Source organism: Bradysia coprophila, unplaced genomic scaffold (genome assembly GCF_014529535.1).
Source record: "Bradysia coprophila strain Holo2 unplaced genomic scaffold, BU_Bcop_v1 contig_176, whole genome shotgun sequence".
NCBI classification, from domain to species: domain Eukaryota; kingdom Metazoa; phylum Arthropoda; class Insecta; order Diptera; family Sciaridae; genus Bradysia; species Bradysia coprophila.
Genome location: NW_023503442.1, coordinates 666,483 through 680,291, shown reverse-complemented (window position 1 = coordinate 680,291; position 13,809 = coordinate 666,483). Strand labels below are relative to the sequence as shown.

The 13,809-nt window shown below is 38.9% G+C and overlaps 1 protein-coding gene across 1 annotated transcript; it reads left to right on the top strand.

Moving 5' to 3' along the window:
• The first annotated feature begins 10,954 nt into the window (after positions 1-10,954).
• LOC119075057 (tetraspanin-33-like) lies at positions 10,955-13,589 on the top strand. The gene is made up of 5 exons (XM_037181449.1): positions 10,955-11,206; positions 11,308-11,490; positions 11,585-11,755; positions 12,840-13,121; positions 13,234-13,589. Exons 1-5 carry the CDS (start codon positions 11,012-11,014, stop codon positions 13,381-13,383), a joined length of 981 nt encoding a protein of 326 aa, XP_037037344.1. The 5' UTR covers positions 10,955-11,011; the 3' UTR covers positions 13,384-13,589.
• Positions 13,590-13,809: the final 220 nt, after the last annotated feature.

Genomic DNA, 13,809 nt, shown 5'->3' with positions numbered 1-13,809 from the left:
CTGTAAAAAAGTAATCCATACCGGAGAAGCATGGAACGAGGGTGACCGTATTAGCTGTGATCAGAAAATAGACAGACCTATCGATTCGTTGTGCAATAGCAGTAAAAGTTTTCGGATCAGAGAAGTTTCGTTTTACAAAAATTTCGAGAAAATCTTTACTAAACGGGCGGTTGAACTTACCGTATATTTTCCAACCGTTTTTATTGGATCCTTTGATTTGTAAGTAAGACGATCAATCGTGGGCTTAAGCGAACACTGAACAAGTAAGACAGTGAGTCAATGTGTGCAAAATAGTGTTTGTTAGTTGATTTTTGGACAGAAAAGTGACACAAAAGTTACGTTGTCAAACGAATCGCTGTCTGTGTAATATTTATTGTGGTTTCTTCCGCTACTTTTACATTTGTTTTGATGAATATCGTAAATTGAATAAAGAAAATTTTGGAAATTTTTCTTTTTATTTTAATGAAGCGCCCAAATACATATCTGAAGAATTCTGGGGATACAGAGATACTCTCTTCGTATCCTTGAGACTCACTTCCACTACAACCCTTATATAGCGCTTATTCTGACAGCCGTATTTATCAGAGGGGTGCTCACCTACCACCAATCTCTTGGAATTTGTGACCCATTCGCTTCTTTCCACGCTTAAAAACAAGAGAAAAAAGCAAGTACATAAGCACGGCAAAGCTGGGAAAGCAGCAGGTTTGGTTTATATTCATTCAGAATTCATATTAAAACGCGGACCCAAAGCCATCGAATGGTTGACTCGCTTCTTCAACAACGTCCTGATGATGAAGAATGTACCACCAGCTGTCAAGAAGGCGAAAGTCATAGTTATCCTAAAGCCGGGCAAATCCTCAGACGCACCAAAATATTTTCGACCAATTTCGTTTCTGAGTGTTACGTCTGAGATATATCTAGTCTTCGATATCCGATTCAGGTACAACTATTGAGTTGAGTGGCATTTTTTAAGTGCTTCGAATTGTATATCAATAACCATTTCCAATGATGCGCTTTTTAACTATGCAAGGTCTTCGAGTACTTTGATGCGTTTGGAAGGAAGGTCCAAAATTGAAATGGAATTTGATTGGACGTCTTTTGAAATATTTTCAAAACTGTTAGTAGGTCGTACAAGAACGCAGTGAAACGTAGCCTATCTACAGATAGCCAGTAATTTTTGAATCTTAACTCGTTCGTAGTTTTAAAATGCCAAATCATGGCCCTACGTTAGTGAAGGGCCGTGACGCAAGTCCGTTCACACTGAAAAATTTGTCAAAAAAAATTTCCGTAGGACTGAGGAACATATATACACGAACTTTTTGACTTTTCCCCCTTTGCTCATACTAGCCTAAGTATTTTATTCGTAATCTGGGCGTCCATACGAGTTGAACGAGCTATCACAAGCCTCATAAAGTTAAGATTTGGCCGAGATATTAAATTTCAAAACTTGAAAATTTGTATGAAGAAATGGATTTTTGTTACAATTTTCTTTCTAAAATTTTTCGTGTAAAATTTTTGTTGATTAAACTTTCGCGTGCTTTCCTCATAAGCTGCCATTTGTGACGAATATCATTTTGCGTGTCGAATCTGTAAGCGTCACCTACACCGATATCAGTTCTTTTGCAAGTGAATAACAGGACTTGCATCACACCTCCACTGTAAGTGGTTTTGGGATCGTAAAAAAAACGTACCTTTCCGTTTCCAGTTGTATCTATAAAAGAATCACCCACGTTACATGAATACGTGCGACTTATGAAGTTTTGGAAAAAAACTCTCATTGTTTGTTGATCAACCCAAATGTGCTTTGAATTAACATTAAGTATCAGTATGCTGTGAAACAAAAGGATTTTAATTCAATCTAGTCTGCTATTGGGATTCTGTTTTCGACCTTTATCGATTCTGCTACTGGTGAAAATGTCTACCGATATCCAATATTCCATCGCGAAATTGAATTCAAACAACTATTTTAATTGGCGTTACAAGCTGCAAATGCTCTTAATAGAAAAGGATATTTGGGAAGCCATTGACGAGGAACCGCCGAATCCAATCACAAACGCCTGGGGAAGGAAAGACCGGAAAGTTTTGTCCACAATAGCATTGAATGTAGAAGATGACCAAATACAGCACATTAGACCAGCAGCACAGAAACGAGTGACGAATTTTTCTACTTTTTTTTTGATTTTGCAAATTTCTATTTTCGATTTACATAATTGTTTTTATAAATAAAATATTTCTTTTAAATTCTTGGATGGAGGTATTGTTCCCATAATTGACGCCGCATTACCTTTTTGGATGGCTACACTCAAACGTTGTGTAAGGTATGACGTTGAGCTTTTTTCATTTGTGACTTCTGCAATTTTGCTGCCAATTTGTTTAATGAATCTCAAACCAATATCACCAAACACTCCAGACGTTTCAGTGGCGACAGGAATAAAAATAAAATGATCTGCTAGGTCACTGTAGTGGTCAATTTTCTTTGTTTCTGCTTGATTCGCTGCATACAGGGACTAAAGTAAGGATTTTTTGCAGTGTCGCCGCATCTTGTCAGGGGCCCATATTTTTGCACTCAAGGGTCCAAAGTCAAAACAAAACCTAAAACGAGTGTTCTTGGGTGAATAAAAGAGTTATCACAGACTTTATTTTAATTAAGTTCCCTCCCTGGAATCCCTTGTTCGAAGATTTGACCAACGAATTTTCTTGTTTGGAGATATCATTCCATAGTCTGTCACAATGCGAGTCGTTTTTATATTTACTTCAAATTTTTAAGATTAGCTCAACTTTCAGAATTTTTCCGGCTATAATTCCTAGTAACATATAAGCCTCACATTCTCTATTTTAAACTTCAATTTCTTCATTGGTTCATGTTCACGACCGATCCTGAATCAAACAAATCTTGCAAATACCATTTCTTTATTAAAATTATAGTTCAAACAGTTACCGTTTATACAGTAGTTTCCTTTCTAAAGAACTTCCTCGTAAAATCATGTGTTTGGTATATTTCTATGTCGGCTGGTCGAAATCGACGTTCCGTTTTGTCAAGGAATCCTGTTACTGCTGGCCGTGGATCAAAATATGCCGTCCCAACACAATTTAATGAAATATTTAATCGTTGAGATACACGATCGAGCTCGTAGTTTTCTTGGTGAATCGTTTTATTTTTGTTAAAATGACTCACCGCTCGCTCAGTATTCATACTATGGGGCGATGTGACCGCAAAAGCACCAAGTAGCCATTGGAGTTCACCTCGTGATTTTACAAACATTTGGCGTAATCGAACGCTGTAGCAGAGACCAATATCAGAAGTTTCCAATCGTGGAATAATCTCCAGTACTGGCCATTGTTCACAGATGTCATTCACCAGAGCATTTACTTTTTCTTCATCGTCTTTGCGAATAAATAACTTCAAAGCATTGACAGAATGATGAATGAAAGTGGCGCACGTTTTAGCAGAGAGTACATTTTTCATCAGTTGAATGGAGTTTTCTTGATCTACGTTCAGACGTTGTGATAAGTAGTCTCTGGATGACCGAGCAACCTTATCTCGAATTTCATAAAATTCTGACCTCTTATTTGACGACGAAGAGAAACAACTACTCAAAACCATAGCATTTTTTTCTGAAATTGTTTTCAATGCTTTCTCCTCCTCTCCTCCAGGGAATGGTCCTTTGATAATAACATCGAACTTTCTCAAAGCACCGTCTCGTAGTGTTAGAATGTCGGGCAAAACTAAATACGATTTTTGTAAACCCTTCTGCAAACTAGTGAACACATCGTAAATGTCGTACATAAACGCCGTCAGTTTATATTGAACAGAATCGACCTTCCATGTATTGAGAAAGGTGGAAGCTTTCAATCTATCTTTTCGTGTGTAATCATATGATGAAGATTCTGCTATCTTCGACCACACTTTTCTGCATGCGGCTAAATTTCGGATGATGGCTTTCAGTAGACTCTTACCATGCTCGGCGAATCGTATTTCGTTATGTGCTGGAAATGCTAGGGAATCGATACCAATGGCTTTTGCACATTCTTCAAGAAGCTTAGTGCGATTTTTCGATGTACGAAAGTATGTTGCGCAAGCTATGATATTTGACTTCCACAACGTAATTCCAGAAACCTCGTCTTCCATATCCTCTAAAGCCAGATCTGATCGGTGACAAGTACACCACATTGTGAGAATTTTACGTCCCAGTTCGTCTTCCAACAATTTCCACAACCCTTCTGCTGGGCCCGAATTAGCAGATTCACCATCTGTTGTGACCGATACTAAATTCTCTCGAATAAGTTTCTTTATCGCTGATAGCACTGCTTCCAGTAAACCGTGAGCGCCATTCTGTGTTGGTGACGATACTTCAAGGAAAATGCTCTGAATGCTACCATCACGTTCAATGAAGCGTAAAGTAGTGAATTTGTTGTCGCTATGAGTTCTATCGACACTGCCATCGATTTGGATTGAGTAGCAGACACTTTTGTTTATGCGTTCAATAATTTTAGCCATTTCAATGTTCGCGATAATTTTCAACATCTCGTTGTATCCACTTGGGTTACGATACCGTAGAATTTTGTCAGTTATTTCAAAAGGAGGTAGGTCGACGTCAAATCCTACAATGAGATTATTTTAGTTCGATCAAAAGGCGTAGTTGTGAAATTCACTTCTCACCCTTTTCACTGAAATGTTTCACAAGATGTTCACCTCTTTTGCATGCTAGGGATCTACTGGCCCAATTAAAGCATGGAAGCGTACCATGTAGAGCGTCATTGTATACATCGACAGCCATCTTCGTCAGTTCTTGAATCAAATATTCATTCTCCTTAGTCAAATATCTTCTCCATTCGTGTCGTTCGCTGCGAGCTTCCCACAATTCCCGGTTACGTTTTGCTAAGGTTGCTTCTCTATGCTGAGCAGATTCCAAATGGTCAACAACTCGTTCCAGTTTTTTTTGACAATCCACTACGATACCAGTTGCGAATGGAACCAACTGATTTGATGAATGTTTCCTAGCGACATCTTCAAAATCTCTGCAAACTTTGCAGAGAATAAACTGCCTCTTCCGTCCTGATGCATTTTTAGTAAAAGACTCCAGGCAGTCATTATTCGCTAATAGGACTGGCAGTGACAACTTCTCATGAGCTTCGTTTGCTTCGTGGCGAATACTTTCAGCTGCACCGTCAAATGGTGGATGTTCGATCTCTTCGCTCCCATTAGACGTACTTACTGAATCTACGATTGAGAGACGAAGACGAATGGCAATGTAAAAACATTCACATTGACAAAGAAAGGCTAAATCAGCGACTGAAGTTACCTTTGTTCGAATCATCCGTGACATTGTCATTAGTATTTGATTCCACCGAATTGGAATCATCTGGCGTGAGTGTACCGTTTCCAGTAAACGAACCTTGTGCTAAATCTACAATTGAGAGACGAAGACGAATGACATTGTGAAAACGTTCCCAAATGACAAAGGAAGGCTAAATCAGCGACTGAAGTTACCTTCGTTCGAATCATCCGTGACATTGTCATTGGTATTTGATTCCACCGAATTGGAACCTGGTACAAAGCTTTCCTTAAACCAATTAGAAATTTTCAACTGGCCAGGACGATCTGCCAAATTACTTCGAAACTTTTCTTCAGTTTCTTTTCTTTTTTGATGACCGCTTTTACGTTTATTTACCATTTTTCAGGAATGACACACAAAAAATACTCGCTCACGTTCAATCAACATCAACCATTGTTAGAAAGACCATTGTTTGAAATACTTAATTGAAACAACGACTGTCGAGATCGGATAGAATGAGTGTGTTTATTGTCTATTATGTCCGCAGCCAGCAAATATTCGACAAGTTCAAATTTTGGCGTTAGAATTCAAACTTTCTGACTCATTTTACCGAGAAATTTCGGTGGTGGCAAATGTCGATCGCAGTGTAGCCATTTTGAGGGGCACTGTCGCCAATTGCCTACAGGCTTGTTCCTTACTTTAGTCCCTGCTGCATAGCCCGCTTGTTGTGACGTTTTGTTCAAATACGATTGTGCGAAAGTGTCACGACATGTGAAATCCCACAATGCTGATTTGCCTCTCGCCCAAGGAATTAACGTCAATCCGTCAGGTTTTTTTCCGTCTGGTCTTGAACAACCCGGTGGTTCTCGGACTGCAGGGATTTCCGCAGATTTTAATGCTCTTTGGATAATTTCGTTGCCCGATGCATGTCTTGGATTGGTTCCAGCCGCCTTTGAACAGGATAGACCATGACGTCCGTACTTATCTACAGTGTCGCCACAAACACAGGTATGGCGTTGAACGATCGGTGACCCCATGCGTAAAGCCAATGCGTCTCGAAACTCATCGTTTGTCAAATGGGTACCAAGCTGTGGAGATGGAAGGGCTTGCAACCAGGCTCCTGATTCGCGAACTGAATTGGCAAGGAATCTCGCCTTATCTGCTGGTTTTTCTAATGCAATTTTAATTGAATCGATTTTAATGTCCGTGACGAATGATTCCCAAATTTTCTGAACGTTTCTTAGTTCCAATTGTGGCAACTCATTAAACTTTTCGAACCAAATCCCTTCGGCCTCAATTCTAGCTTGGTCAATCTGCCGGTATGGTTGTGATAACAGCTTGTCCAGTAGGTTAGAGACGTCATGAATTGATGATAAAAAGCAAGGAAGTGCCATTTCGGATGCATGTCTGATGCCGATTCCTCCCATTTTGATAGGTAAGGACGATTCAGCCCAGACTCTGTCGGTCAATTGAACATTCAGTATGGTTTCCAAAGATTCTTTTAGGACATCATCGTATCTTTGTAAGCCCACGTTATTGCGCCACATTGGGTTTCCGCGAAGGAAGAAAATCAAACGTGGAATTGTGATCGACATGCGTAACAAAAAGTATGCGCTGTAGAGATGTGCGGGCCGCCCGAAAATGTCTAAAAAATCAAATTTTTGGCCCGATTTTCAAAGTTTCGCGCACTTTTTTATATGAAATTTGCTTTCGGGCCGCCCGAAAATGTCGGCCCGTCCGAGTTTTTATCCGGCCCGATCGAGCTTGGGCCGGACGGGCTATAAATACGTCGGGCCAGTTCGGGCCGGGTTTTAAAAATGAATTTCGGACCGGGCTTCGGGCCGGACGGGCTTCAAAAAAACATGTCGAATGTGATGGCAATATCTGGCGTCGGCATGCGAATCGAATCCGCGTCAGGTATGTACATACCTCCAACATATGAAAAAAAAATCGCCGAATTTTTCTCTGAATTTTTTCACCCTTAAATAAAAGCTTAAGAAAATCGGAAAAAATCAAAGATGTTACCCTCCACTATAACTCCATTTTGGAGTTTCCTACTCTACCAAAAGTAGTTCTAGGCCAAGACCTTTCGAATGATGTATCATTAACTTTAGCACCTTTAAGGGCTAACCCTGCTAGGCGCTTTTCGGTTATTGTAAAATAATGTTACACATTCACTAAATGAATCAAATGCTTAAAGTTAATGTTAAAAGTAAATTTACCGAACGACTATGCGATTTTAATGTATATTTAGGGTTTTTCTTCAGTATAAAAATTGCGGGTCGGGTCGGGTTCGGGCCTTAAAAAGTTATTGGGTTCAGGTTTAAAAACCAGCGATTCGGGTCGGGTCCGGTTCCGCTCGGGTCGGCCATTGAAAAAACCTCGGCCCGCACATCTCTACCGCGCAGTCGATTAGTCACTTCTTTTTTTTACGTTGACTGTACAAATTTCTGCACATAAACATTCGCTAATTTGAATGTAAACAAAAACAGTAAGATTGTTGCCAGTTTCTCGGAACACTTTAAGTAATCCGCTTAAAACAACAAACAGAAAAAGTCGTGTGCTACTTACAGCCTGGAGATGAAAAATTTTATAAATAACTGTTGTTATCGAAGATCAGTCAAGAACCCCTGAAAGGCTGAAGTGACCCAAGTCCTAATGTTTTAACTTACAAAATGTCTGATATCGCTAGTGATGTGTCTGAGCTCAAAAATGTTAACAAACAAAAAATTCATCTTTAGATAAATTTTTCAACCGAGAATTGATATACGACGGATTGGAATGTTCAAAATTTCAAAGTGTTGACATTTTAAAACATAATATTTACTAGAATCGAATTGAATTTGAAATAAAAATTTTGGTATGATCACGGATGAGACACGAACTCACGGCCTTCAACTTGCCGGGCTGATGCTCTACCATACCAAAATTTTAATATATAGCGTTCATCTACGAAAAGTGTTGATGTGTTTGTATTAGTTATATCCACACTAGCTTTAGGGTATATAATTCAATGTCAGCAATCAATTTCGAAGAGATTGTTTTGACTATTTAAATTCTCGGTAGGCATAGAGCATAATGTGTTTAAAAAAATGTGCGTCATGATTCGACGTAGGGTAAGCGTACCAATCCTCGGACAAGAATAGTGTAAAGAATTTTTTCTCACATTATTCGTTCGCCTTGCGAGTCACCAGCGGTCATACGTGGTTTTTTTTACAAGTTGGCACACATGCATTGGTATATTACACCACCTGAAAACCCATGCTTTTATCTAGGTAATGAACACAAACTAAGCGAAAAGACTCTAATCTCTGAATCATCGGACACCTTCTCAGTTTATGAATGAAAGAACAAGGACTCATTATTGTCCCACAATTGGTACGCTTTTACCATAACTATTTCGTCACGGCAATTATGATCGAAACGTTTGATTGTTAGGTACTACTAACAGTAGTATATTTGCGGCCAAAAAAGTGACTAGGAATGGTTTTTAGAAAGAGCCATCAGAACAGTCGGAGCGTTTGCTGCGACTGAGCCCCGTACAAACCCGTATATCTATTGCGTACGTGACCCTAGTGCGTCTGTCACCCTACTTTGACCGTAAGCCTATTGCGCCGGTTAATGTAGTTAAAGTAAAATTATTATGGAATGTGTACATCTTAGAAATTGCGCATAGCGCAATTACGAAGCCCCGTACGACGTTCCTTCCAAATGAAACAAAAATTTCAAATCGCCATTATATATTATGCACCTGTTGCCAAGATTGATATTTTGTCGTGTAGCCGAAGGCGTGGGCCATAATGCCTACACGTCAAAATAACAGTCTGGCAATAGGTGCATATCATATTTTATCTGTCGAGAACAGATATATCGAGATAAGTAAAAACTCCCTAGAGAGATAAGCTCGAGATTATCGTTCTAGATAGATAAAATTTTTTAATTTATTGAGTATAAATACACGTAGGGCCCTAGTACCGGCCTTAGTCCGAGGACCCAAATTTAAAATTTTTTCAACATTCTATTTGGCCTTTGATTACCTTCCAAATGAAACAAAAATTACGAAAAACGGATGAAATTTACTCGAGTTCTATGTAAAATACGCATAGGGCTCTAGTAGCGGCCTTAGTCCAAGGACCCAAAGTTAATTTTTTTTCAACAACATTCTATTCGGCCTTCGATTACTTTCCAAATCAAACAAAAATTACGAAAAACGAATGAAATTTACTCGAGTTCTATGTAAAATACACAAAGGGCCGAGTAGCCTTTCACTTCTAAGGCCCTAACTCACGGTCCACTCACCCAATTTAAAAAACCTTTTTTTTCCTGGATTAATATTGACAATACCTATCATTTGCCGTGTCATTTACCATCGTTTATTTTGCCATAAATATCATCAATAGACCTTAAATTACTTAGGTGGCCCTAACTCACGAAGGGCCGACCCTAATATGCCCATCTTCGAACTTAGCCTCACTATTTCGACTATCTTTCAGGGAAAAAAATAATTTTGAAATCGGATTTCGCCTACGTTAGTTAGTTACTTAGTTAGTTCATATGGAAAAGTGGATCCAGCAACTCCTAAACGTTTCAATAGATTTACCTGAAATTTTGGTTATAGGCTAATAATGCTTATGAGACAATTCAACGATCCGAGGTTGGATAGTTGCAAGAACAGAATTTTCAGTTGTATTTTATCGGTTTTTGAGGAGAACAGTGGACTAATTCTTACCAAAGTCTTTCGTCGAGTTTCAAAACAGTTCAGTCTTACACCGGGTTTTGAAGAGAACAGTTCTCCAGTTCTTATTAGAATCCTTATCACTTTTTGAGCAATAGAGTTCATACAAAGGTGATATTGGCTGAACGATAAAGCAAAGTGTTGAACTAAAGTCTATAAGTGAATCAATTCTTGAATAAAAGTGCAGTTGGAACCAAATTGTTTTTTTCAATTTCAAGTGAAATATAAGTCAGTCCCTGAATGACATGAAATCCCATCTAGCAGGGACAGGGGCATCACACAACCATCAGTCGATACAGCTCAATATACTGTACCATTACCAGATCCTGATAGTCCAACTTCATTTTCAATTTTTTACGAGTCCTCAATATTATCTCGTGGATTTCTTTCTTTCAAAAGATCGATATATTTCTACATTATTTTCAGTTCGGAATAAGGGATATCATTTGTTCAAGGGCGAAGCATATGGAAGCTCAAACTCCTCTCATCTCGGTATCTTCTCAGGTATGTGTTGCACACATTTGGTTGGAAAGGAGTGCATTGGTTTCCAGCTTATCATCGTGAGGAGTTACAGCATGGAATAGAGTTGGACGTGACAAAAAATGTTAGATTTTCAGTGATCTTTTTGGAGAAATTTTGACGCATTTCGCGCTTGTAAAATCAAACATGCACAGCGACTTGCATCACATTTTACTCATTTCACTGGTTTCACATCGATCGTACAAAGAAAATCTCTCGTCGTTATAGGATAAGCGTACCAGTCCTCGGACAGTTATGAGTCGTTGGACACCTATTGTTTTCATAAAGTTTATGAACGAAAAAACAATAGGAGTCCGTGGACCCATTCTTGTCCGAGAATTGGTATGCTTACCCTATAAATTTATGCGTAAAGTACTGCTAATCAAAAACATTTTCATTTTGCGAAGCAACAGAACGATTTCGACGATCGTTGATTTAACAAGTACAGATCTGAATTTGTGTTGAAATTAAATTAAATTTAATGGAGGAAGAAACCACATCAGTAACCTTGAAAAAGTCACTACAATCATCGAAAGATTTTGTTGGGCAAAAATATCATAATCTGACCGATTTCATCACCAAAACGTATACGGTAAATAAAGACAAGGGACGCACCAAGAGACTGAAAATTACATGTGTCAAATATGCTCTAATATTCATGGACATTGCCTATTTGGTAAGTACTTTCCAACATACAAATTTGAATGCGTGCAATTCAAATTTGTAATTCAATTTATCATGCGCCGGTCGACTGTTGATGTTATCTCTGCTGGTTAGCTAACGTCTCTGGTTATGATCAACATTGGAGTGTTTAGTCGCATTGTATACGTAAATTTTCGATCTGTTTATCAATTCGAAATGCTTCCCATCTGTTGGATTGCTACCGGCGCCATTTTATTATTTGTATCGATTTTTGGTTTAATCGGTGCATTTAATGAGAGCAACATCTCGACAAATATCGTAAGTTAACCGATGAGATTATTCATAGTATGGTCCAATGGATTTGAGGTTAGGTCTGAGGTTGGTGTGAAAATTTATCGAATCATCATTTCAGTTTGGTGTTTTGTTGACGATCGTCTTTGTAATTCAAATATCGAGCGCAATATATGCTTTCCAATTTATTGGTCAATCACAATGGATTGCTTCAACTACCACCGAGGGGCTGATGAATTGGCATTTGACCTACAATGATAATCCCTTAATTATGGATTGGATTCAACGGCACGTAAGCTATGCAAGAAACAAGTGACCCTAATACGTCTACATCCCTAATTTGTCCGCATCCTTAGTTCGTATGTATCCCTAGTTCATCCGTAACCCTATAACGTACTTGAACCCGATTCGCGCGTAGTCCAAGTGCCACATGTACTCTTTTACAGTAGTCCTAGTCAACCTACAGTTCTAGAACTAGAAAGATGTTGGTGGACCACGAGGAGTGGTGCAACTTGGGGAACCAATATAATTGCAAAAACTGAAAAATTGATGAAAATCGAGTTGGTCTGCAGTTACATGGAAAAACCATCACCTGTCTTTCTACAGCCGAGTAGCACGATTTACTTTCATGAATTTTTTTCCCGATTGGTAGGGCTAATGCCTCTCATTAATTGTATGGTAGAATAAATGTGTAGGGTGCGATTGGTCCAAAAAAATTAACTTTTGATATGTTGTCGAGGAATTTGTGGGATCTCTTTCCTCAATGGAAGGAAGGGCTGGGGTTGCTTTGTTCGCGAAATTTCGGGTCAACATTTTTATTCCAGATTCGGATAGAGGACCTCTTGAAATGTCGAGAAAACGCTCTTCCGGAAAAACTTTGTTCGCGAAATATATCGATCTCGTGGTTTTCACGATTCACAAATCTAATCTCGGATGATCTCAGTGGCAATTCATATATGACGTCACACTCGAATGGGGGGAGGGGAAGTACAGCAAAACGTGACAGTTCTAACAGATTTGTGTCAAATTTAACCCTTTTTGCGTGACGAGGGGAGAGGGTGTCGAAAATTCCGTAAAATAGCGTGACGTCATATGTGAACAGCCCATCAACGAACTCCAAAAATGTTCGCCACAACATATACCCGATATATTTTGTGGCTTTATGATTCACACGGCTTGCAGTACAGCTATAACATGAGCTGGGCCGATAGTGAACGATTTGGCACGGCAAATGCAGCTTTTTGTCATCTGAGTGCTTTTGACTGAGACTGATGTTTAACCGCCTCTCCTTACCAGGGCTAAAAATATTTTTTAAAAGATTTTAACACTTGCTTTCCGAATTCTGCTGATGCAATTTATTAATTTTCCTAAATTAGTATAAATGCTGCGGCAGCGATGGACCAATTGATTGGAGTCAATATTATCCATACAAACAGGCTAGGTCATACGGCTACAGTTCTTACTATGCATCTTCAACAACAGAATCTACCCCTTTGTCCTATCGAATGCCATCGTCCTGTTGTGTTGATGAAAGTAATTACAACAATTTATCCTGCGACAAGTACTATCAAAACGGTTGTACCATCCATGTTCGTGAGATGATTTCCGCTACCACTATGATTGTCGGATCGGTGGCGTTAGTTATTGCAGTGTTTGAGGTATGAAGAGAGTAGTTTGTGTGCACGCTGGGACTGGTCTTGTTTGATTAGTTTGTTTGTACAGTCTTCTCACGATGAAAATTCATTTTACTTTACCATTCATTGCCAACAGGTGCTGGGCATAGCATTTGCATTTGCAGCCGCTAGAATCTTCCGAAAAACAAAATCTTTGGCAGAGATGCAACTTTACGATGTCATAGGCAATTCAACAGCGAACAGGGAACAAACGTCGAAAGCTGGTGAAAGTTTGGAAACGATTTGAAAACACTTCAAGGATTGAGAGATTTATACATCGCCCAAAACCACTTACAGTGGAGGCGTGACGCAAGTCATTTTAGCCACTTACAAAAGAACTGATATCGGTGGAGGGGACGCTTACAGCTTTGACTCGCAAAAAGAAAAGCAAAAATTTTACGAAATAAATTCTAGAAAAAAAAATCCTAAAAAATGTTGCGTCACAAAGTGGCAGATGATTCGGCTTTTACTTTATTTCAAAACGTTTTTGTCCCTATTTTAAGAATTTTCTTAACAGTACTTTCCTCAACATCTACCACTTCTGACGGGGGGTGAACCACTCTTTTTTTCGAAGGATTATTTGGTGATTATTTCAGAGTGGTTCACCCCGCAAAATTTTTTTGGTAATTTTTTTTCTAGAATTTTTTCGGTAAAATTTTTGCTTTTCTTTTTG

Bases quoted from the DNA above. Each gene is read 5' to 3' on its own strand.
- LOC119075057 (XM_037181449.1), top strand. From the start codon at position 11,012: ATGGAGGAAGAAACCACATCAGTAACCTTGAAAAAGTCACTACAATCA. The intron at 11,491-11,584 runs GTAAGTTAACCG...TCATCATTTCAG, and splicing joins GCAACATCTCGACAAATATC to TTTGGTGTTTTGTTGACGAT. The intron at 11,756-12,839 runs GTAAGCTATGCA...TTCCTAAATTAG, and splicing joins TGGATTGGATTCAACGGCAC to TATAAATGCTGCGGCAGCGA.